At 36.6% G+C, this 25346-nt stretch overlaps 1 protein-coding gene across 4 annotated transcripts in view; it reads right to left on the reverse strand.

The window, feature by feature from the left end:
* The window catches only part of RNGTT (RNA guanylyltransferase and 5'-phosphatase), a 198369-nt gene that overhangs the window by 151702 nt on the left and 21321 nt on the right, over window positions 1-25346 (reverse strand). For 3 of the 4 annotated variants that reach the window (XM_014530074.1, XM_005858392.2, XM_014530073.1), the window contains 4 exons: window positions 22424-22499; window positions 20304-20544; window positions 19797-19906; window positions 17809-17910 (listed from right to left, as the gene is read on the reverse strand). In XM_014530074.1, the coding sequence (XP_014385560.1) occupies window positions 17809-17910; window positions 19797-19906; window positions 20304-20544; window positions 22424-22499 (529 nt within the window). Of the gene's footprint in view, window positions 1-17808; window positions 17911-19796; window positions 19907-20303; window positions 20612-22423; window positions 22500-25346 lie in introns of all 4 variants that reach the window. The other variant, XM_014530077.1, reaches the window with a different exon arrangement.

The following is a 25346-nucleotide window of genomic DNA, read 5'->3' on the forward strand; positions in this document are numbered from 1 at the left end:
AATAACTTCAAAAGCTATTGGACACAATAGAAAATTATCATGTTTTTGCACATACATAGGCAATCATACACATATACCCCACCTCCAGCCCAATAACAATCCTAACAGCACATAAGGCACAAGAAAAACCAGCAAGCCCTAGCCAGTTTGGCTCAGTGGATAGAGTGTCGACCTGCAGACTGAAGGGTCCCGAGTTCGATTCTGGTCAAGGACACATGCCTGGATTGCAGCCTCAATCCCCAGTAGGGGTTATGCAGGAGGCAGGCAATCAATGACTCTCTCTCATACTGGATGTTTCTATCTCTCTCCCTCCCTTCCTCTCTCAAATCAATAAAAATATGTTAAATCTGTCAAGCCCTGCTGGTGTGGCTCAGTGGATTGAGCATCATTCCATGCACCAAGAGGTCACCGGTTCGATTCGCAGCCAGGGCACATGCCTGGGTTGCAGGCTTGATCCCCTGTAGGGGGCATGCCTTCTGTATCCTTATGAAAAACACTCTCTTACCATACTGCTATAGAGTATTTCAAAAAATACTCTCATCAATGTTTCTATCTCTTGCTTCCTTCCTCTCTAAAAATCAACAAAAATATATTTTAAACTTGAAATTAGCAATTTTATTTGAAGCAAGCAACATCTTTTTTCATGTTATTTCTACTAGAACAATGAATATTTTTCTTAAATTATTTTCGTGAAAGAGACAGACCTAATCTACAAGAAACTTGAAATAATTTTACTTTTAACACATACTATACTCTCTTCAAATAATTTACTATAAAGATCCTGTTACTTTAAATTTCTAAATAAACTAATAGCACAACTAAGAGGTTTTATTTAAAGAAAGATAATTAAAAACATATGGAAGATGCGCAACATGATGATACATGATTCTATATAATACTGCTTCATGCAAATAGGGAAAATGTGAATAAAATTATATCTAAGTGCACTAAATGTTTTAAATAAGTTTTAATTTCTCCATTTATTATCACGTAATGTTGAATGGATCACACTATTACAAATTAACTAGTTTCCTTTGTTCATGTTCTCACAAAAGTACCAGGAGAAATTCTAGATGCACCAATCTCAACAGGTAAATACTAAATACAAGTGGCTAAATACTAGAGACCACAAAAATAAGTATAGTATAAGCACTCATAACATTAAAGAAACTGCCAAGGCTAATTCACAGAGTAGACTCAATCCGCAGTTGCTTAAAGTCTACAATTTAAACAGCAATTTTATTTGTCCTAGATGTACAGAGTGGGGCAAAAGTAGACTTACAGTTGTTCATATGGAAAATAATACAATAATTAATAAATAATAATACAAAAATATACTGTGTTTCACATATTCAAAACTATAAACCTACTGTTGCCCACCCTATATACTGTGTTTTGCACCTCTAGCCAGTGGTTTACATTTTATCAGGCTAATCTACATATATAAAAGCCTAAGCGACCATCTGACCAGCCAACCGGCCGGTAATTATGACACACAATGACCACCAGGGGGCAGATACTCAACGCACAGGCATGGAAACATGGAACACACTGATGAATCTCAGAGGGAAGAAGGGAGGGGGGAGGGCGGGAAGAGATTAACCAAAGATTTTAAATGCATACTAGAGGCCCGGTGCATGTATTCATGCACTGGTGGGGTCCCTCGGCCTGGCCTGTACCGGGCGTCTAGTATAACACATAAAAAGCTTAAAACCATTCTTAATAATTCACGAGGAAATAAAATTTAGTTATTTTTTCAAATGCAAAAATATTTTTAAATTAAATTTTCTAAATTGTAAGATGTTACTAAAATAAAATTTTTCCAAGAAAGCTCACCTGGCTTTGGCCGGGTAGCTCAGTTGGTGAGAGCATCATCCTGATATGCCAAGGTTGCAGGTTTGATCCTCGGTCAGGACACATACAAGCAACCAATGAATGTATAAAATAAGTGGAACAAATCAATGTGTTCTCTCTCTTCTCTTCTCTCTCTCTCTCTCACTCTCTCTCTCTCCCCCCACCCCCTCTACTTCTCCCCCTCTAAAATTAATGAAAACATGTCCTCGGGTGAGGATTAAAAATAATAACTATTCTTCATATGCAGTACCATGTATAATATCAAATGACTTTTCTACCCTATGAACCCTAATTTCACTATCTAAAACTGAGTTTTTCTATTAGACTCCTTTGCTCCCAGCATAAACCACTGGGAGGTAAAAACCTATATGGGTAAAAGAGATGCTTAACATTATTCTTTCACACTCTGAGAACACCAGTTTCCAAAAGCAAATAAGTCTCTTTTAGGGACTTTAATATAGCAAAAATCATTTTTACAAAAATAGTTCCAAAATGATAATGCATGGTCATCTACAAATAAAATAATTCAGATGCAATACCCAAAATAACACATTGACATCACAACTGCTATGTTTTCAATACTGTTTTATACAGATGCCCCTAATCCTTATTAAATTCTTAATAATCCCAAACTAATATTTTGGGATGTATTACATGTACAATACACTAGGATTAAGTAAAATACTGCTTTAGGAAAGCATCTTGAACTGAAGCTGGTCCTCTGCTGCCACCTAGTGAAGTCATAAAATGCCAAGACTAAACCAAAAGTGACTGGAGAAAATATTTCAATGATGAATCTGTTGAATAAGTCATTAAAATATATAGTTTAGAACATGGACCTTAAAATATCACTGCAGAAAATGCTTAAAAATATTTAATACACTGGATATTTTTACTTTAAAAAATATGTATTCCCACAAATATATTCTAGACCATATAGAATACAGCAATAAATTATAATAATTGTCAGATGAATAATTACTGATATGAAATATGTTATCTAGGATATATTATCATAAAAGCAAAATTTTCAAAACAATCTAAATTTCCAACCATACAAGATACTGTCAAATTATGGTGCGTTATACAATGGAATATAATTATCCAGTATCCTTTTCCTCCCAATAATATCAAAATGATAACAAAGTTGTTGGGGTATTTTACGTATAAAGCCATCTGTGGTTTTAAAAATATGTCCACAAGTCTCCAAACTCTGACACTCTTTCCTTCAAAGAGGTGGAGCTTAATTAATTTCCCTCTCCTTGCATGTGGGCTAGATTTCTATCTCACTTCCAACAAAAAAAAAAGATTATGGCAGAAGTGATTATAAGTAACTTTCTGAGATGATATTAGATTATAAAAAGACTAGTACTTCCAGCTTGGATATCTTAGAACAGTGATTTTCAACCTTTTTCATCTCATGACACACATAAACTAATTACTAAAATTCTGCAGCACACCAAAAATGTTATATTTTTTGCCAATCTAACAAAAACAAAAGGGTATAATTTTGATTCATTCACACCAGACAGCAACTGCTGTGTTAGCTGTTGACATTTTTTTTTATTTAACAATCCAAAGCAAGCATGTCAAACTCAAAGGCTAACACGGGCCAAAAAAATAAGGTTTAAATTTATGTGGGCCACAAAAAAACAAAAGCTTCAATTTTCATAGAAACATAGGTTTACTTCGATAGAGACATGCTGAATACAAAGGGCTGAAATAAGTGAGTAATTCTTAACATAAAATAGAACATTCTAATAAAAATTAATTTTTTCTTGAACATGAACTTACCAGACACTGAATAACTGCACAAATTAATAAGTGTATGCAAATAAACCTATTTTTTCTTGTTCTCCGAAAGCAAAATATTTCCTGTTGCACACACCAAACAAGTCAGTGCAAGACTAATGACATGGCAATTCGCTGCTGAAATATTCGCTGCTAGTATTAGTGGAGAGAAGTGGTGCGCCTGCGGGTAAGGCGTGTAAGGGAAATGAATGTAAAACAATTATAGTAATCAGTGATTAGTGAACGCCGTAGTTCATTATTAATAATTATGTATAACAGGATATTGTAAAAATTAAGAAAATTTTATTAAAACGTTTCTTACATACCGTTATATTGGCTGGGCCGCAGATATATTCACTGTGGGCCGCATGCAGCCCGTGGGCTGCGAGTTTGACATGCTTGATCTAAAGGTAAAGAGGTCAGAGCCTCTGAGTAGTCAGTATTGCATGTTTTAAAAATTCTTGCAGCACACTGGTTGAAAATCCCTCAGAATATCTACTTTCTCTGATCATATGCTCTGGGGGAAGCTGGCTACCATGTGCTGGGGACACTCAGGTAGCTATGGGGACCCACTTAGAACCCCAAGAGTTAGTATGATTATATTAAGCTGGAGACCTTTGAGATTCAACATATGCAGAAAGAAGCCCTCTCTCAAAGCTTCCTTATCTAAGAGCAGAAATTTAGGAAATGATGTTGCCATAAATCTCCTTTTGGGGGTGGCTTCACTCCCAGGAAGGAGATTAAGAGTGCAACTATCTTAAATCCCCTCTCTGGGTTATGGCCATGAAGAAGAAAAAGAAAAAAACCGTTAGCATCACCATAAACAAACAGTATCATAAACTTCCTTATCTCCCCTTTGTTACCCTAAAACCCATTTGTCTTTCCTAATAAAAATCTTTGTTCTCTATGCATTAAACACCAATTACTCAAGAAAAAAATGATCTTACATATTTTAATGCATGTAACATCATATTTAAAATTGTTTTTCTTGAGATATTAATGTTTATTGCATGTAACATTGTTATATTTAAGATCATTTTTCTTGAAAAAAAACTTCAAAAAGCTTATGTTACAAATCTGGAAAAAAAAAATTTTGTTCTTCTCATAGAAGCTTTTTCTCCCCACCTTTTCCCCTATTAAGTAGGTATAGAAGCCCATAACTTCAGCCATTTAGTAAGCCACTTCTTTTGTGCACTCCTATATGCATATGAGTAAACTTGGTTCTTTTGTCAGCTTAATTCTCAGGTCCACAAACACTAAACCTAAGTAGGTAGATGGAAGAAAAGTTTCCCCTTCCCACAGAGGTCCACAAGGCCAGGAATGGAGGCTTCAGGCAAAAAGCAAGCGAGGAACCTGTAAGGCCTGCCATCAGCCACATGAATGAGCTTGGAAGTGGAGTCGAGATGACAGCAGCCCTGGCCAACAGCTTGCTGGCAACCTCATGAGAGACACTGAGCCAGAAGCACCCAACTAAATTGCTCCCCAAAACTATGAGATAATAAATGTTATTTTAAGCTGCTAAATTTGGGAGATAATATCAGGTAATTTCTTAAGTAGCAAAAGAAAACTGATACACCACACAACAAGGAAGATACTGAAGGGAAGGAAAGGAAAGGAGGGAAGAACATCAGCAGATAAACTATTTCGATACATTTCTAGTTAACAAAAAATAGATGGAAAAGCACTGCACAGAGGTAGCAACACCCAAAAACGGAGCTGCCTGTTTTTGCAAAACCCCAAAGATCCAACCCAGAAATATCAACTACAAAGGAATAAGTAATTCATTAAAAAACATTTTTTCTATGAGAAAACTTCCCAGAAAGCTGTAAAAGAGACAAGGAAAGGAAAAGTATAAGACAAGATTAGAGATTAAAAAGAATCTAACAGGTATAACAACCAATAATGGTTCTAGAAAGGAAAAATTATGGGGGAGAGGGGTTTGTAATAAACTATCAGAGACAGGGAACTCTAAAGTCCGTATCTTAAAAGACTTGACAAACATTACATATGGGTTATTAGGATAAAGGGAAGATTAAATACACAGGCATGATCAATAAAGAACTAACAATAATAGTCCTATATAATAAAAGCCTAATATGCAAATTGACTGAATGGCAGAATGACTGGCGGAACGACCGGTTGCTATGATGTGCACTGACCACCAGGGGGCAGACATTCAATGCAGGAGCTTCCCCCAGCCTGCAGGCCCCAGGCCAGCCAAAGCAGGTGTGAGCGGGCAGCCCCCGATCGCCCCACCGGTTGCCCCACAAAGGGAGGCAACCAGCGGCGGCAGCGGGGGATGGAGCCGGCGAGCGGGTGGCGCCAGGCTGGCCAAGGCAGATGCCAGTGGGGGGCCCCCTCAATCGCCCCACCAGTTACCCCACAGATCGGCCATAATCGCTGGCCAGGCCTAGGGACCCTACCCATGTACGAATTTCGTGCACCAGGCCTCTAGTTTAACTATAATGAGAAACTAGAAGAAAAGGCAGACAACAACATTTTGGTGAGCTGCATCCTCAGCGAGCACACTAGGAACTCACCTAAGGTTGATTAATAAACAGTAATATAAACATATTATTTAGAGATTTGGAGATAACCACAGAACAAGTAAAAAAATAGAAAGGGTTAAAGTGATTGCCTTAGGGATCAGAACTGATAGAGAAAAGAGATGGGGAGGAGTTATAGTGTTTTCCATTATAAGCTTTCCAGTATTATTTGATTCATTTAACTATAAACAATTATTATCTTAATAAAGAAATATTATTTTTAGTCTAGTCATCTAATTGAAAATATTTAATGAAACGGGAAAATACTGAGGATACATTAAGTAAAAATAGCAGATTACTAAACTATAAATCATAGATACTAAACAATTTATGTAGAAGATCCAATATAGCAGGCACCACCATAATTTCCAGCACCTAGAATGGTACTTAGCACAAAGTACACACTAAGAAAATGTTGTGGAATGAATACATTTTCATTTAACTAAACAGATATACAGATAGACTGGAAGGTCTGAAAGCGTATACATCAAAGTCTAACTGGTGATTACAAATGTTTTTTTATTTTTGTCCTTTTCCTTATATTCTTTTTCCAAATTTTCTACAATGAATATACATTACTTTTATAATGGGGAATATTTTTAAAGATACTATCATTTCTTCATTATTACAAGACCAGAATCACAAGACAAAAAAAGACATTTTTACTGAAATATATATCAAGTCCAAGTTAGAAAAAGTCTCAACTACCAATAATGGAAGGTATAGACATCATTGATCTTGACCTAATTAAGAGGATTTGAAAAACCTCCAGGATAATAGGAATATAGAAATATTGTTAAAAAAAAAAAAGAAATATTGTTATCCATTGCATAAATCAGGTATTAAATTCCAATACTGGTAAACAAATTTCATTAAATCTACCAGTTCTGTAGATAAAAAGACTGTTGGTTATTTTGGTTTCTTTTACATTAAGTAGCACCATTTATAATGAGAATAGAGAATATCTTATCAGACTTTAAAGTGTGAAATCAAGTGATATATCCATTTGTACTAATTAGCATGAATATTACCGGTTATGCTTTTTAGAACTTCATAGCCACACACAAATTAAATATGAAAAATAGAGTATCCTCTTAGGTGCTCTTCCATCAGAGAGGGGAATGGCATATCGATTATTCAGATTTACATTGGTCTGAAATAAAATTTAAATGCCACTTAAATTGATTTGGGCAGCACTTACATATCAAGGGGGTGGAAAGATGTGAAAAAAATTTATTTTTATAAAATAGTCAGTATTCATAAGAAGAAAATCTCTAAAGAAATATTCCAAAAGTTGTTTTATTTTACATTTGCCTCTGACATGGCTGACTACTTTCAATTTTCTTTTGTATAAAGCAAACACTCTTTTAAAAAAAATCAATTACAATTCTTGCAATGTCTCACCAATTCACAAAGAGGAACGGATTTGTTTTCTCTCTTTTACCCTGTTGGGGAGCACACGAGACTTGGTTGGAAAGTTTGTAAGGAGGACATTCTGAGAAAAAGGGAAGTGTGTGGAAGGCCGCCGGCCCTGTTTATCAGAATTCTGACTTAGGGGAGTGCCGAAGGCGGTAATTATTCCTTGACCTTTCCAAATAAGTCTGTGCACGTGCAGACCCCCACGTGTTTACTGGAATCCTTATCTTTGGGTGTCGTCCTTGCTTGGACACTACAAACACATGTGTCCTCCCAAAATTACTTGCCCTACTGATTGTATCTAAAAGATAAACTTTATCTCAAACTGCTGTTACAATAAAAGCCTAACAAGGCAGGCGATGGAGGCTGTCTGGTTCCTTTAGCAGGCAGTCCCTTAGCCCTCTCTTTCACAGCAAACGTTGTGTCAGAGTAATCCATTCATCCGTCATCCAGGGTCTGCTGGTTAGCCCCGGCATTACCCAACCTAGTACCTGCCATTGCTATAATCACACATACTGGACTACAAGTCAGTAAATAACCAGTTCTTAAAGTATCATGGAATTGTGCTGCTTACTTTGCTACTATCTACTTGTATAATTGAAGCAAGTAGTTTATTTTCTGGATTCTGGCTCCTCAGATGTCTCCATAAAAACTCTGTCTCCCTAGAACAGTATAAAAACTAAATTTTTTTTTTTTCAGCTTTGCACAGTGGCAGTATAATTGCCAATGAGGTTTATCCGAGGCATGGTTATTGCTAATTAAAAAAAAAAAACTAAATATTTTTCCAGGTATAATTTTATGCAATAGTGAGTTTCTAAATATTAGATATGATGTTATAGCTATAATTAATATTTACCAGTAAATAAGATAGGAAATAAGTTATTTAATACCAATATTCAGTCAGAGTTCTTATGTTATATATCATAAGGAACTATTTGCTTTGAAAAATAGAGCTAAATAGAAATTTATATTTGCACTGATCTCTTCCCTCATGTGGAGCTGAAAAACAACTAAGTGAACAAGTCTAAATTAAAACAGTATATGCATTACTTAATTGATCATAATTTGACTTACTCATTCTGTTCCTAATTGCATAAAAAAGTTTGGATTTTGTACTCCACTGAAAATTATTCCAGAGACATCTAAAACCTCTTTAATATTCCACTCAATAGGTAAGATTTTTCTAGTCTAGCGTCTCTTTACCTTATCTACCCTATTCCTGTCTGAACATTCAGCTCCAGTCATTAGAATAAGTATCTGCTGCAAACATTATTAATGAGATACATATCAAGGGATCCAAGTAAGCTACTAACTACCTGAACATTATATAAATCAAGCAGCCTGTTATAACAAAGGCATGGGGCATGATTTAATGAAAGGAGGGGAAAGGCTTAATTTACCTCTTAAATTTATGTATTTAGTGAATTACTTAAATTAAAAAAAAAAATCTTGTCAAAGCACCAGGAATTAGCAATAACTTACAATCAATGAGGGAAAGACATTTCAACTTTTTAATTTACTTAAATTTTAAAACAAAATGTCTTATATTAAGCTTATGTTTTCCTACCTTAAGCTCACTTTTACACTTTCTTATAAAGAAAAACATTTGAGATGTAAATATAGTCTTTTAAGGAGAATGCTTTCAATCAACTTTATAAGTTGACAAACTGTCTTATCTTTGTAAGTTGACAAACTATAACCCAAGGGTCAAATCTGACTGCTACCTGTTTTTGTAAATAAAGTTTTATTAGAACACAGTTATGCTCCTTTGTTTATATAAGAGCAGCAGAATATAGCTGCTTTTGTGTTATAATGGCAGCACTAAATAGTTGAGACAGAGACCACCTGGCCCACAAAACCTAAAATACTTACTATCTGCCCCTTACAGAAGACATATGCTAAACCCTGGATTAGACGAAAAACTTAAAGCTGGGGATTCTGTCTTCAGCACTACTAATCCATTCAGTACCTGACATAGAGCTGGAGGTAACAAGTTTTCAATATAATTTCTGGATTAATGAACAAAAGAGATTCCCGGACCAAAATTCAGGAAGAATCAATCTGTCTACAATTCCCTCCAAGAAGCATTATACAAATATATCTTGCTTACTTAAACAGATGTGTTATAAAATCTGACTTTAACTTAGATTTTCATAAGTGCCTAAGTAGCTTTTCTTCAATTCCTGAAATAATTTACCTTGCATATTTAGTTTGGTTTTTGTTTTTTTAAGTAGGGTATGTCTATATACATATGTGTATTTTATATATATATATATATATATGTGTGTGTGTGTGTGTGTGTGTGTATATGTATATATATTTATATGTATATGTATTTACATATATATGTGTATATATATATACATATATATGTGTGTGTGTGTGTGTGTGAATATAAGTATATGAAGGTGCAAATCAGTAGCTACCTTTTACTGAGTATCCACTGAATGCTAATTGCTCTTAACTGATTACTTCATTGAATCCTTTTATAACAACTCTATGGAGATAACAGATCATCCCTACCTACTATAAATCCAAACAAATAAAAGTTCTTTCTTTTTTTTAATTTATCTGTATTGTTGAAAGTATTACAGATGTTCCCTTTTTTCCCCCCACTGACCCGCTCCCACCTCGCACTCCCACCCCAGGCCTTCACCACACTAAAGTTCTTGCTTAAATCTCTCTAGCTTTAAATTCTGCCCTACTATATCCTTTTTATTAAATTATGTGTGTTTTTTATTTTTCTAAATGGTTTATATTTTTGTTTAGAAAGTAAATGTGACATAGAGTTGTAATTTTTTACATTTCAAAGTTTTCATGACCACAATAAGTGTTTCCATTTATTTTATTCAAAGACATTAGCAGCTTTACAATGACTAATCCAATTGAATCAGTATTTACTGAGTGCCTACCATGTGGTAGGCACTATTCTAGGCAATGGGGACATAGTGGTTAAAAAGACAAAATTCCCAGCCCTCAAAAGGAGCTTACTCATATGGTTATCAATTCATTACAGCGCTTTTGCTTGTCTATTACAAATTATTCCTATAGCCTTCCATTTTTCCTATGTCAAACAAAGTCTGAGTTATTATCGCTTATTTCACTATTTGCATTGCAATAGTAGTTATAAAAAATAATTTGGTTTTTAACCTAATGATTCAGAAACAGCTGAAATTAAATATATACTATCTAATCTCTAAATTAAAAAGAAAAATTAAAACAATTTGTGAGATTAATTAGATTAATTCTAAAATTTCTACGAGGCTCTAAATCTTCACAACTTTCACATGGAAGCTGAATTAATTTTGAATGAATAGATTTTGAAGACTGATCATTTCTTTTTTTCATGAAGGGTGATTTATTCCTTTTTTAAAATATATTTTTATTGATTTCAGAGAGGAAGGAAAAGGGACAGAGAAATAGAAACATCAGTGATGAAAGAGAATCATTAGTCAGCTGCCTACTGCATGCCCCCTACTAGGGATTGAGTCCGCAACCTGGGCATGTGCTCTGACGGGAAATCAACCATGACCTCCAGTTTCACAGGCTGATGCTCAACCACTTAGCCACACCAGCCGGGCTGACTGTTTCTTTTTACTGCATAACCAAATCTACTAATAAACTAAGTACATAGAGAAATTCTATCATAAAAGTTCTAATTATCTTTACCCAGAATATTCTACAGAATATGCGAAAAAGCAGTATTTCAGAATTGCAAGACAGTTCAATTCCAACTGTATCCACAGTACCTTTATTATCACTTCTCCTGGTATTGCATTTACACCCATGAGGTCCCTCCTTCTGTATCTCCTCTATGACCAGTGTAGATTATCTTTCTAGATTCTATGAGTCAAGCTATATGTAGTCCCTAGATATATCAAACTATATGATGTTTGATTACATATTGTATTCTTTCAGTTAATCACTTACTTTATTAGTCCCTCCCACAGTAATTTACTTATTCATTCACTCAGTCATTTATTCAATTACTTGTTATATATCTTTGTTGCATTCTTGAAAGGAGAGAAGAGAAAAATAAACAGTAGCTATCTTTTACAGGGCCTAATGTATGCTAAGCAGTTTTCTAATTGCTTTAAATGAATTACCTCATTTAAGCCTTTTACAACTTTATAAGAGTAACAGATTTTCCCTATCCATATATACAAAAAAAGCTTGTGTCCAACCGTCCAACTGATAGCTATGACGCACACTGACCACCAGGGGGCAGACGCTCAACACAGGAGCTGCCGAGCTGCAGTGACTTGGCAGCTGTGGTTCTCGGGTGACGCACCCAGAACCAGAGAGGAGGGAGCCAGATTCCAGGGTGCATCACCTGAGGACCACCCTCTCGCAATCCAGGACCCCTCAGGGGATGTCAGAGAGCCGGTTTCAGCCCGATCCCTGCAGGCCAGGCCGAGGGACCCCACCGATGCACAAATCCGTGCACCAGGCCTCTAGTCTTATATAAATGTTCTAGATACACAAACAAAAGGAAAGATCTCTGATTCATTTTTAAGAGACTAGCATAATCTTCCTATCAAAACCACACAAAGATAATACAAAAATTAGACCAATCTCACTTATAAACATAAATGCAAAACGTATCACATTGAATCCAACATCATACTAGAAAAAAGATAGCTCAACTTCAGAAAACTAGCAGTATACTATACTAAGTGAATTAATAGATTATAGTGAAAACTCATGACTTATTTCAACAAATGGTAAAATGCACGATAAAATTCAATGATGATAAAAATTCTTAGCAAACCAGGAATACATAGTAATTTTCTTAACCAGATAAAGGCTATGTAGTAAAAACCAACAGCAGCCCTAATCAGTTTGGCTCAGTGGATAGAGCGTCAGCCTGCGGACTGAAGGGTCCCAGGTTCGATTCTGGTCAAGGGCATGTACCTTGGTTGCGGGCACATCCCCAGTAGGGAGTGTGCAGGAGGCAGCTGATCGATGTTTCTCTCTCATCGATGTTTCTAACTCTCTATCTCTCTCCTTCTCCCTTCCTCTCTGTAAAAAATCAATAAAAAATATTTTTAAAAAAAAACCTACAGCAAATAGCATACTTAATACTAAAACAGAAAATCATTCCCACTGAAGTTAAAAACATGACAATACCCAATAACATATAATTTCACATTGTCTAGAAGTCCTATTATCATAATACACATGTAAGTATGCACGCACACACATACACTAATTATGACTGAATAAAAATAGAAATATTTTCAGATAATATATTCTACATAGCAAATACAATAAATTCTATAGTCACACTATTAGAATTTATAAGAGGGTTCAGCAAGATTGCTAGTACAATATCAACATGCACAAATAATTAAGTGTCATACTAGAGCAGGGGTCCTCAAACTTTTTAAACAGGGGGCCAGTTCACTGTCCCTCAGACCACTGGAGGGCCGGACTATAGTTTAAAAAAAAACTATGAACAAATTCCTATACACACTGCACATATCTTATTTTGAAGTAAAAAAACAAAACAGGAACAAATACAATATTTGTATTTGCATGTGGCCCGCGGGCCGTAGTTTGAGGACCCCTGTACTAGAGTATGAAGCCATTTGCCATGGGTGAGATGGTATGTCCAAATTCAAAGCAATGAACCTTCTTTGACTATAGTAGGTACTAGAATTTTCCACTTGATTTTCCAAAAAAATAATTTCAAAGTTTATTATACAGCCACCTTTCAGGACCACATGCAAACAATCAGTTAATTACAACATCAAAACATAGGTTCTTTTTTAAAAATTTAGTAAAAGACATGCCACATCTCTACACTGAAAATGACTTAAATAAGTGGAGGAAAATACCATGTTCCTGGGTTAGAACACTCAGTACTGTTAAATGACCATTTCCCCCAAACTGATCTCTAGATTTGAAGCAAATCAAATCTACATCTCACATAAATGTTTTACTCCCAGAATAAAGCACCCTAAGACAGAGTGGGTATTCAAATAAATACTTGGAGTCTTCCTTTTGGTTTTGGTAGAGCGTGGTTCTGTAGTAAATGAGATATTTCCATTATCAGTCAAACACATATTGGCTCAAATTACTTCAGTTAATCATTTAAGGGTCTAATAGTACTAAGACACAGATGAAAAGGGGTATACAACAGCACAGGAGGGAAAATTAACAAAAGGAAGATGGCAAAATACAAGTGACAAATTTTGCAGACTTTATTATTTTGCCCAAAGTTTGCCATGATCACAGCCTTGGATACTATGGAGAAGGCAATGTAGAAAGTAAAGAATATCGATAATATGAAACTCATCAGATCAAATCAAAACTCTGCCTCACCCCCAAATCCCCAAGCCATTTTGTAGTACAAAGCCTAGAGATAGGCACTTTTCCTCCTAACCTTTTCTTTTTCTTTTTTTTTCACTCTTTCTTCACTCAAAGAAGTAGGTAATAAACCCATCTGTTAAGACACTGTAGCCCTAGCTGGTTTGTCTCAGTGGATAGAACGTTGACCTGAGGATTGAAGGGTCCCAGGTTCAATTCCGGTCAAGGGCACATGCCCGGGTTGCAGGCTCAATCCCCAGTGTGGGGTGTGCAGGAGGCAGCCGATCAATGATTCTCTCTCATCATTGATGTTTCTATCTCTCTCTACCTCTCCCTTCCTCTCTAAAATCAATAAAAATATATTATTAAAAAAAAAGACATTGTTACATATCTATTAAAAATATACATCTCAACAAAACTCAACTTAGGCTGATCCTTACTACCAATTTAATAGATTCTGAAATTAAATATTATTTCAACATTCTGAAAATGAGCAGTGAAGCTAATTTTTACTTATTCTGCAAAAATACATATGCCCAGGGAAGAGGGCATAAAGAGGCAAGGCATTCATATCCTATATATCTGAATCTTTAACTATATCTATCCATGCTTATAGATTCATCCACGTAGAATGAATACTCCTAGAAGAACATAAGGAAAACTTAAATTTTTAATTTTATTTCTCTATACTGTTTGAATTTTTTATCATACATTTATATTAGTTTTCTGAAGCTAGTTCACCTTTATTTTTTTTTTTATTTTTTTAAATATATTTTATTGATGTTTTACAGAGAGGAAGGGAGGGGGATAGAGAGTTAGAAACATCGATGAGAGAGAAACATCGATCAGCTGCCTCCTGCATGGTTCGCTTCCTGGGTTGCAGGCTCAATCCCCAGTAGGGGGCATGCAGGAGGCAGCCAATCAATGTTTCTATCTCTCTCCCTCTCCCTTCCTCTCTCTAAAAAAGATCAATAAAAAATATAAATGAATAAATACTGTGAACAAATGAGCATCTATATGTAAATATATAAAAAATATATGTAAGACATACTTTATTTGAACTCACTACACCAAGCATTAATATTAAAACAATAACTATACCCAAAAGAATAAAGTCTCGCCCTAACCGGTTTGGCTCAGTGGATAGAGCGTCAGCCTGCGGACTCAAGGGTCCCAGGTTCGCTTCCGGTCAAGGGCATGTGCCTTGGTTGCGGGCACATACCCAGTGGGGAGTGTGGGGAGCTGAACCATTAATGAGCAATATAAAAATATTTATTTTTGGTTGCATTGAACTATAATCATGTTCTGTTAAAAAAAAAAAAAAAAGAATAAAGTCTCAAAACCACAATGATAATAGTGATGATAAATCTTTAGGTGATAAAATGACTATTTTTATTTTCTTCTTTTTGTTATTTTCTGAATTTAATGAATTTTGTTATCTACAAAATAAAATTTTTAAAAAGCTAAAAATTACTAAGTTGAAGAGACTTTACAACAAATGAAATGAAAGAAAATGTGATGATATATTCCCAACTGATAAAAATATAATTACAGCCCTAACCGGTTTGGCTCAGTGGATGGAGCGTTGGCCTGCGGACTCAAGGGTCCCAGGTTCGATTTCAGTCAGGGGCATGTACCTTGGTTGCGGGCACATCCCTAGTGGGGAGTGTGCAGGAGGCAGCTGATCGATGTTTCTCTCTCATCGATGTTTCTAACTCTCAATCCCTCTCCCTTCCTCTCTGTAAAAAATCAATAAAATATATTTTAAAAAAATATATATAATTACTAGAAAGCATATCATGTTGAAATATCATTATATTATTATTATAATCAAGTTGTATCTGCCCCTCTACATATCTCCATATGTATCTTTTTATTTTTTAATCCTCACTTGAGGATATTTTTCCATTACTTTTAGAGAGAGTGGAAGGGATTGAGAAAGACAGAGAAAGAGAAAAACATCGATGTGACAGACAGACATCAACCCTGGGTCAATGCTCTATCCACCGAGCCAAATCCGCCAGGGCCATATGACTCTTCAAGGTCACCACAAATTAAATGTAGATGAAGAAAGAAGAATACAAAAAGTATAAATGCCACGTTGACATTCAAAAACTGCTCATAAAAATTAAATGCAATCTATATCATCTTCAAAATAACATCTAAAAATTAAAATATAAAAGCAGGATCTTAAAGATATATCTACATTCCCCTTTTTATTGCAGCATTATTCACAATAGCAAAGATATGAAAACAACCTAAATGTCCATCAACAGATAAACAGACAAAGAAGACATGGTATACAGCACCCCCCTTTATCCAGGGGGGAAGAGGTTCCAAGACCCCCTGTGGATGCCTGAAACCACAAATATTACCAAACCCTATATGTACTATGCTTTTTCCCTATATATACATACCTATGATAAAAGTTAACTTATAAATTAGACAAACATTAACAATAAATATTAATAAGATAAATACTATATATCACTTATACATGAAATCTGAAAAAGCCAAAATCATAGAAACAGATACTAGTATGGTGGTTACCAGAGACTGAAAGGGTGATGGAAATGGGGAGATGTTGGTAAAATTCAAGTTGTAAGACAAATAAGTTCTGGTGATCTAATGTACAGTATGGTGGTTATAGTTTCTAATACTGTATTATATACTTGCTAAGACAGTAGATCTTAAATTTTCTCATCACAAAAAAGAAATGGTGATTATGTTAAGTGATGGAGGTGTTAGCTAATGCTATGACAGTAATCATTTTACAATATATAAGTACATCAAATCAACATATTGTACACTTTAAATTACCCAAGATATGTCGATTATACCTCAATAAAGCTAGGGGAAAAACTAAAATATATGTGCACTCTTAATTATTCTAAAACATTTTTCTTTGTTATGAAAAAGTTAATAGGACTCCTACATTAATATCTGAAAAATAATTATTTCGACTATCAATAACCAATTGCTAAATGAAGATTTACTAAATACATATAGATATCAAAGCTGTAAAAATACGGATTATAAAACAGAAAGAAAGAGTTAAATATTATTGAGGAAACACAAAACTTATATTAATATTTTAAAACTTAGGAATATGAAATTTGAAACTAAGCTCTGTTGTAAGAATACAGCCTAAAGAGTGTATAAAATTACAAAAAGAATTAGCAAGGATTAAAAGAAAATGAAAAACCTATTCAAAGAAATAAAATATAGAATGAATCAGGGAGAGCTGTTAATATTTAGATTATAAACTGACAGCACATCTGTTAATTTTTTTTTGTTTTGTTTTTATTAATCCTCAGCCGAGGATATTATTCCACTGACTTTTAGAAAGGAAGGGAAGGCGAGAAACAGAGAGAGAAACATCAATATGAGAGAAGCATCGATTGGTTGACCCCTGGCACATGCCCCAAACCAGACCAGGGTTCAAGCCCTCAACTGAGGTACATGCCCTTAACCAGAAACGAGCTCAGAACCCTTCAGTCCTCAGGCTGATGCTCTATCCACTGAACCAAATCAGCTAGGGCACATCTGTTAATTTTAGGAGTTCCCAGGAACCATTAAAGACAAGGTGGGCACCAGATATACCAAACAGCACAATATTATCAAGGGAAAAAACACTTTCAAACTTAAATTTGGTATGGATTTATGTTAAACTAACAGAACTCTGAAAGCAAAAATTTAGCAGAATGAGAATATTACATAGCTAAGAATATTAGCAAAAGAAAAACTATCCAAAATTTGAAACATGCCTTATTTTGTTGTTCAAGTCAGAAATTCACACTCCCCAGAGTGCAAACCTTCTCTAACAACAAAGCAATTTTCTTCAAGCATTAGGGTTACTTGTATGACTATTTCTAGAAGTAGAACTTACCGAGTACCATCTGCTTTCCAGCTTACTTTATATGGATTCTGCTCTAAAAGTTTAATATTTTGCTTGTCCATGGAAACAGGCTGTGCTCCAGGGAATCCAGACCTTAAAGGAGAACATTTTATTGTTATGGCTGGTATCCATAGAAAGCACTGCATGTCTGAAACCAACCTCACAAGTCACATGTTCATACAATGTTCTCCCTATCATGAGATTAATGTCAATTGGAAAAATACTAGATTTCACAAGAATACTAACAAACGGTTATCATTTTCTTAACATTTTAGAACATAAGTTATCAAGATTCTAATTGCCACTACTATACCTATTGGGCTAATTCTATATAATAAAGAGGTAATATGCAAATTGACCATCACTCCAACACACAAGATGGCCACCACAATATGGCCTGCAGGGGAGGGCAGTTGGGGGGACCCAGGCCTGCAGGGGAGAGCAGTTGGGGGCGATCAGGCCTGCAGGGGAGGGCAGTTGGGGGGGACCAGGCCTTCAGGGGAGGGCAGTTGGGGGGAACCAGGCATGCAGGGGAGGGCAATTGGGGGCAACCAGGCTGGCAGGGGAGGGCAGTTGGGGGCGACCAGGCCTGCAGGAGAGGGCAGCAGTTAGGGACCAGGCTGGCAAGGAAGGGCAGTTAGGAGTGACCGGGCCAGCAGGGAAGGGCAGTTGGGGGCGACCAGGCCAGCAGGGGAGGGCAGTTAGGTATGGCAAGGCTGGCAAGGGAGGGCAGTTAGGAGTGACCGGGCCAGCAGGGGAGGGCAGTTGGGGGCAACCAGGCCAGCAGGAGAGGGCAGTTAGGGGTGACTAGCCCGGCAGGGAAGGGCAATTAGGGGCAATTGGGCCGGCAGGAGAGCAGTTAGGCATCGATCAGGCTGTCAGGGGAGTGGTCAGGCTGGCAGGCAGAAACGGTTAGGGGCAATCAGGCAGGGAGACAAGCGGTTGGGAGCCAGCAGTCCGATTGTGAGAGGGATGTCTGACGAGCGGCTGGGAGCCAGCAGTCCGATTGTGAGAGGGATGTCTGACTGCCCGTTTAGGCCCGATCCCTGCAGGCGGTCAGACATCCCTCGAGGGGTCCCAGGTTGGACAGGGTGCAGGCTGGGCTGAGGGACACACACTCCCTGCCCTGCACAAATTTCGTGCACCGGACCTCTAGTTTTTAAATATACACATGATCTAAGTAGTAAAACAGGTACATTTACAAGTCTTTTAAATTAGGAAGAAGTTTAAGTCTTGCTTTAGTTATTCTACATTATTCTAGACCCCATATTGCTCCATCATGACACTGCCAGCTTGGCATAACTGTACAGGGTTGGCAAGTTTCTCCCCAAAAGACGCCCAGAAGTGACAAAACCGGAGAAATGTAGATCAAGATTAAAGGACTCTGGCAAGGGTTTAACACAACACTAAAATCAGTATTACTTCATCATCATTTTCATCTTTTATTTAAAATTATTTCTAGGTGATTGATCTGTATATACCAGTCAAAAAGTTACTTATAATAGGAATTTTTAGGCTGATAATCCTGTTTCATCATGTCCCAGCTGTATTATAATTTTCGGCATCAGACAGCAACGATCAACAGAAATGTTCACAGACCAAGATCAGAGAGCAAGAGATAAGAGCAGTGACTTCTCTCCTGAATCCTACTGAAATATGGGCATATTCAATTTTTATGTCTTCTCCCTTAATACAATAAGGGCAACCCAAACATTAATCTGCAACAGTAGATTCAAACATACAAAACATTTTATACTATAGTAACTTTCTAATCCTGTAGAAAGACATGTGAGTCAACTAATTTTTGACTCAACTGTCTATTACACTGCTTGTCTTGAGAAAAACTCGTAAATCTTTGTAAGCACTCTATGTAAAAATACAAATTTCAAGAAGCAAAGAAACTATGTTAACGTTTGCTTCAATGTTAAGTGTTGCAAAGTAAGAATAAATTTTATTTAAAACAGTAAAATATTTATTACCCTTCCCAGCCACAGAATTGACGACACTTCTGCTGTACTTCTCCTAACTTCGGTTGAGTTGTTACTTGAGTTACACCTTTAACCGTTATACCTTCTAAGAAAATAGCACCCTTAAAATAAAAGGAAAATGTTTTATTAGAGTTCAAATACATTTATGAAGATTAGAATGAGAGACAGATAATTTTATAAAGCATTTGTAAAATTTTCACTAAATATTTAATTGGAATTTCATAATACTCTGCAAAGAAATAGTAAATTCTGAGTCCAATGTATAAGAGATCTTTGGTTTACCTAAGAAACAAAAACAGGATGAATTTACGTAACAAACTTTTCTTGTAGAAAAGGCAAGGAGTAATGGCTATCAAGAATCTTTATAAATAACTAGAATGAAATAACCTCACATATCTAGTAAAAGAAAATAGTCAACATTCCATTTTCATAAATCTCATGAAGATCATAAATCTGATGAAGAAAAAAGGTAAAGACTATAATATTTTTATTCATTACCAGTTTTAACCGTTCTTTTCTCCTTTTGCCAAAGGAGGCGCTTGACCCAGGTTCTGGTTCCTTCTTTCCATCCTCATCCTCATCTTCCTCTTCATCATCCTCAAAACACCAATCTGGCAATACAGGTGGGGCTGGTGCTTCCTCTATATCACCATAACGACGGAAAAGTTCTTTCAAATAATCACCCTTATAAATTCCTGGTGGTCTTGCTTGAGCAAAAGTGGCAACTGCTGCTTCAATACTATGGAAAACAAACACCATGCAATTTCCTCACTACTCTCCATTTATGCAGATTTTTCAAAACTTATCTATAATAATAAAAGCACAATATGCTAATTAGACCAAACGTCCTTCTGGATGACCTTCCAGATGAAGCCAGGGCTGTGAGGGAAGCCAGGGTCCCGGGTGCCTGCCAGCGGCCAGAGGGAAGCCCGAGTCCCAGGTGCCAGAGGGAAGCTGGTGTCAGCAGCCGGGGAAAGGAAGGCCTACTCTTGCACGAATTTCGTGCATTGGGCCTCTAGTTTATTATATTTAAGGCACCATACGATTTAATGGACAAATCAGTCCCACTCTTAAGGCATTCAATCTATTAAGGGACAAATTCATTCTGAAACAGTTTGAACATAAGGTACATTGATAATTCCTAACTCTAGAAGTAAATTGCAATGAGTGTATAGAAGAGACCTGTATTAAGTCTGTGAAGAATTTAAATAAAGCTTTAAAGGTTGAGGTCTCTGACTGAGGTTTCCTGACTCTTAAGGAAAAATGTCAAAGAAATTTGAAGAGCAGTATCAATAAAAGTTAAAAAGCATGCTGGTTTTTCAGGAACTTTCAACAAACCCAGTTAATATGAGCATAAGTCATCAGAGAAAGGTTAAGCATAGGCTGAATCTGACACAGGATTCTGAGGTTATTGTATAGAGTAGCAATTTTCAACCCATGTGCCGTAAGAATTTTTAAAACATGCAAATACCTATTTAGTCAGGACAAAGACATCTTTTCCCTTAGATTGTTAAATTTAAAAAATGACAACAGCCAACACAACAATAGCCATTCAGTGTGAATGAATCAAAATTATTCCTGTTTTTGTCAGATTGGCAAAAAATATATTTTTTGGTATGCTGCAGAATTTTAGTCATTAGTTTGTGTGCCATGAGATGAAAAGGTGGAAAATCGCTGGTGTAGAACATCTGAAAGGCCAGAAAGGCTGCCCTAGAAGTGCATGCAGAAGAGAACCACTGAGGATGCATGACAGGGAAATAAAACATACAATCTGATGTGTACTTCTGCTGATTATATTCAGAGAAGGACCTACTGTGTGGAAGGCTTTGTAAACAAAATAATAGCCCTCAATCAGTAAATGAGGAAATTAATATCCCATTCTCTCAGGAATTTTTGAGTAACTAACATTCTAATGTCTCGAGATTTAAAAAGGTATTTCACTAAAATAAAAACATGCTGATTGGTTTAAATAGTAACACTGTCCCCAAAATAACTTCTCTACAAAATCTTCTGTTTTTCCTAGTACTTAACAGCTATAAAAAGGTACTATTAAAAATTATAAAAAAAACAACAGCAGGAACTTCCAAAGGTGAATATGAACACAAAATATTGGAAGAATTTGTGTCTCATAAGAGTAAAACATCTGGAAAAGAAAATACATAGAATATGGGGTCCATGAGCACTCAACTAAAGTGCTACTTAGCAGAAAAACACCAATGAATGGTATTCTAAAGATTAACCAAACTAAAATGAAAAAAAATTCAAATTATATTAATCATGACTTCACCAAAGATTTGGCAATATAAAGCGCTAAAACTAAAAAAAAATGAATGAGCCCGGCAGTGTGGCTCAGTTGGCTGAGCAATGTCCCATGCACCAAGAGGTTGCTGGTTCCATTCCTGGTCAGGGTACATGCCCAGGTTGCAAGCTCAATCCCCAGTAAGGAGCATGCAGGAGGCAGCCGATTGATGTTTCTCGTCAATGTTTCTAACTCTCTCTCTCTCTCTCCTTTCCTTTCTCTCTAAAAAAAATCAATAAAAACATATTTTTTGAAATCAATGAAATTTTTTTACCCATTACTAAATATGTCTCCTCCCATTATTACAAGAAACAAATACCTCCAATCCATTTTCTCCACCAAAAAGGCACATATGAGGAAACCGGTACGATTGAAGCCATGGGTACAATGAACACCTAGAAAATAAAGTAGCATTGTTTTAAATTTTTTTCACTTCAGAAGCCACATTTTACTTTAAAACTCCAATCTGCAATCAAAACATTTCAATCATTTTATAAAATATCTACATTTTAAAAAACTCAGCCTCTCTTATAATTATTACTAACTTGTCAGTTGAAGTTGCTTAGAATCTAATTTATAGCACTAGCTAGAAGTTTAAATGTAATACATATTGATTTATTATAAGGTACTGATTTATTAGTTACAAATTATCTCTAGATCTAAAGACTTCTCTTAACACAAAGATTTCAAGCATTTTAAATAAGGAGGCATTTTCAAGCACACAACTCTAAGGGGACACACACACACACACACACACACACACACACACACACCTGACTGAATACAGAAAATAACTGATATACACTAAAAATAAAACTACTTTGAAGTTCTCTAGAAACCATCTGACTGTATCTTTATATTACGTTATAATCTTTCAAAAAAAACTTTTAGAAGAAAACCTGCTGAGAAAAAAATTTTCTTTTTCTTAAACCTTTTTTCAGGACATATGTGAGATCAGTGTGATCCTACCTCTATGTTCTGAAAAGCTGCAAATGAGCTTCATAAATTCTAAAAATAATTGCATTTTTAAGTCATTTTAACTACTTTGAACAAGTAATAATAACAGGTTGATGGACATTACCAACATGACAACTTTACTGTCAGGGTTAACTCACTCTCCTGCAAACCTCAAAATAAAGGCTTTCCTGTAATTTCTGTTTAATGGTAGGCTACCCGGGTATTTAAGACTATGTCTTTTTACTTATTTTTTAAATATATTTTTATTGATTTCAGAGAGGAAGGGAGAGGGAAAGAGAGATAGAAACATCAATGATAAGAAAGGATAATTGATCGGCTGCCTCCTGCACAACCCCTACTGGGTATCAAGCCAGAAACCCGGGTATGTGCCCTGATCAGGAATCGAATCATGACCTTCTGGTTCATAGATCGATGCTCAATCACTGAGTCACACCAACCGAGCTATGTCTTTCTTTTTAATGTTACCTTTTACAAAGCATCCTGTGACTTAGTCAATGGCCCTGGCGGGGTAGCTCAGTTGGTTGGAGTGTCGTCCTGTACACCAAAAGATTCCTGGTTTAATTCCTGGTCAGGAGCCATACAGGGAGGCAACCAATCAATGTTTCTCTCATATCTACTGTCCTTTCTCTCTTCCTCTCTCTAAAAATCAATGAAAACATATCCTTGAATGAGAAATTTAAAAAAACTTAGTCAATAAACAATGCTCAATCAACAAGGATACAAAGAAACTGCAGACAGTAGGAAAAATTTGTACAAATGTAAATTTATAAATCAAAAATAGCATTTTAAATGAATGAGAATGGCTAGAGCATGGAATAGGATAAAAAAGTAATGCCAAATGCAGTTGAAGACAGCGAGAGGATCAAAATCCTGAAGAAATTTGTGCATCATACTAAAGAAATAATAAGGGCAATGGGGTGATATTAGAGAATTTTAAGCATGGCAATAAAATTATCAAGTTTCAGATAATCACTCCAATGGTAGCTCATCAGAAGATAGAGAGAAAGCAACAATGAAGCAAGAAAACCAATAAGGAAGCCATCTCAGTAGTTAATGTGTGAGACAAGAGTCTGAGTTACAAAGGTCATAGTGATGGAGATAAGGAGGAAAGGCAGACTGAAGACACATTTAAGGTAGAATCTGCATTCTGAGGGGTAAATGACTGTCAATATTGAGAGGAAAGACTTTAAAGGAGTCTATGTTTCCTGACTTGGGTGACTAATTGGGCAGTGGCACCATTTACTAGGTTAGGAAGTACAGGAGTTTACATCATACTACAGCCAAGGCAATGAGTAAGTACATACATTTGGACATGCTGCATTTAAGGTTCTTATAGGACTTAGAAGTATTTGTAAATAAAGGTAAAGAGCTTCACAGAAAGGTCTGGCTGAAGTTGTAGATTCAAGAATAAGCAATATATAGTCAACTATGGAAGGGATCTATGGTGTGGATAAGATTGATAAGAATAGGTCTCCTAAATATAAAAACCCTGGGTCCATCACATCCGCAACGACCAGGAGGCTCGACCAACCAGAAGTCAGTCCTGCAGTCAGCACTGGGTTGCCGTGGCTACCCAGCACTGACTGCTATGGCTGCAGGCATGGTGACCCAGCACTGACTGCTGAGGGGGCTGCGAATCAGGCCCAGAGAGAGGCCTGAAGAGAGAAGCAGGGTCTGATCCGTAGCCTCTGTGGAAGCTGTTGATCAGCACTTGCCTCTTTCTCTCCTGGCTGGGCCAGCAGCTGTCCCTCCATTTCTCTCCAGGCCTCCACTGGGGCTGCTGATCAGTCCTGCCTTTCTGATCAGGCCCTGTTGATAGGCCCAGAGATGCTGACTGGCATAGAAACCAACCAATCAGAACCAAATCTGGGTCAACTGTGAGGAGCCAATGGCTGCCTAGGAGGCAAAGCTTTTGACACTGACTGGCATATAAACTGACCAATCAGAACCAAATCTGGGTCAACCGTGAGGAGCCAATGGCTGGCTAGGAGGCGGAGCTTTTGACGCTGACTGGCATAGAAACCGACCAATCAGAACCAAATTGGCCGGCAGAGGAGGGCAGTTGGGGGCAAGATCAGGCCTGCAGGGGAGGGCAGTTGGGGGCAAGATCAGGCCTAGAGGCAGTTAGGGGCCATCAGGCCGGCAGGGAAGGGAAGTTGGGGGTGAGATCAGGCCGGCAGAGGAGAGCAGTTGGGGGCGAGATCAGGCTGGCAGGGGAGGGCTGTTGGGAGCAAGATCAGGCCGGCAGGGAAGGGCAGTTGGGG

This window comes from Myotis brandtii, unplaced genomic scaffold, assembly GCF_000412655.1.
Source record: "Myotis brandtii unplaced genomic scaffold, ASM41265v1 scaffold1171, whole genome shotgun sequence".
In the NCBI taxonomy this organism is placed as follows: Eukaryota; Metazoa; Chordata; class Mammalia; order Chiroptera; family Vespertilionidae; genus Myotis; species Myotis brandtii.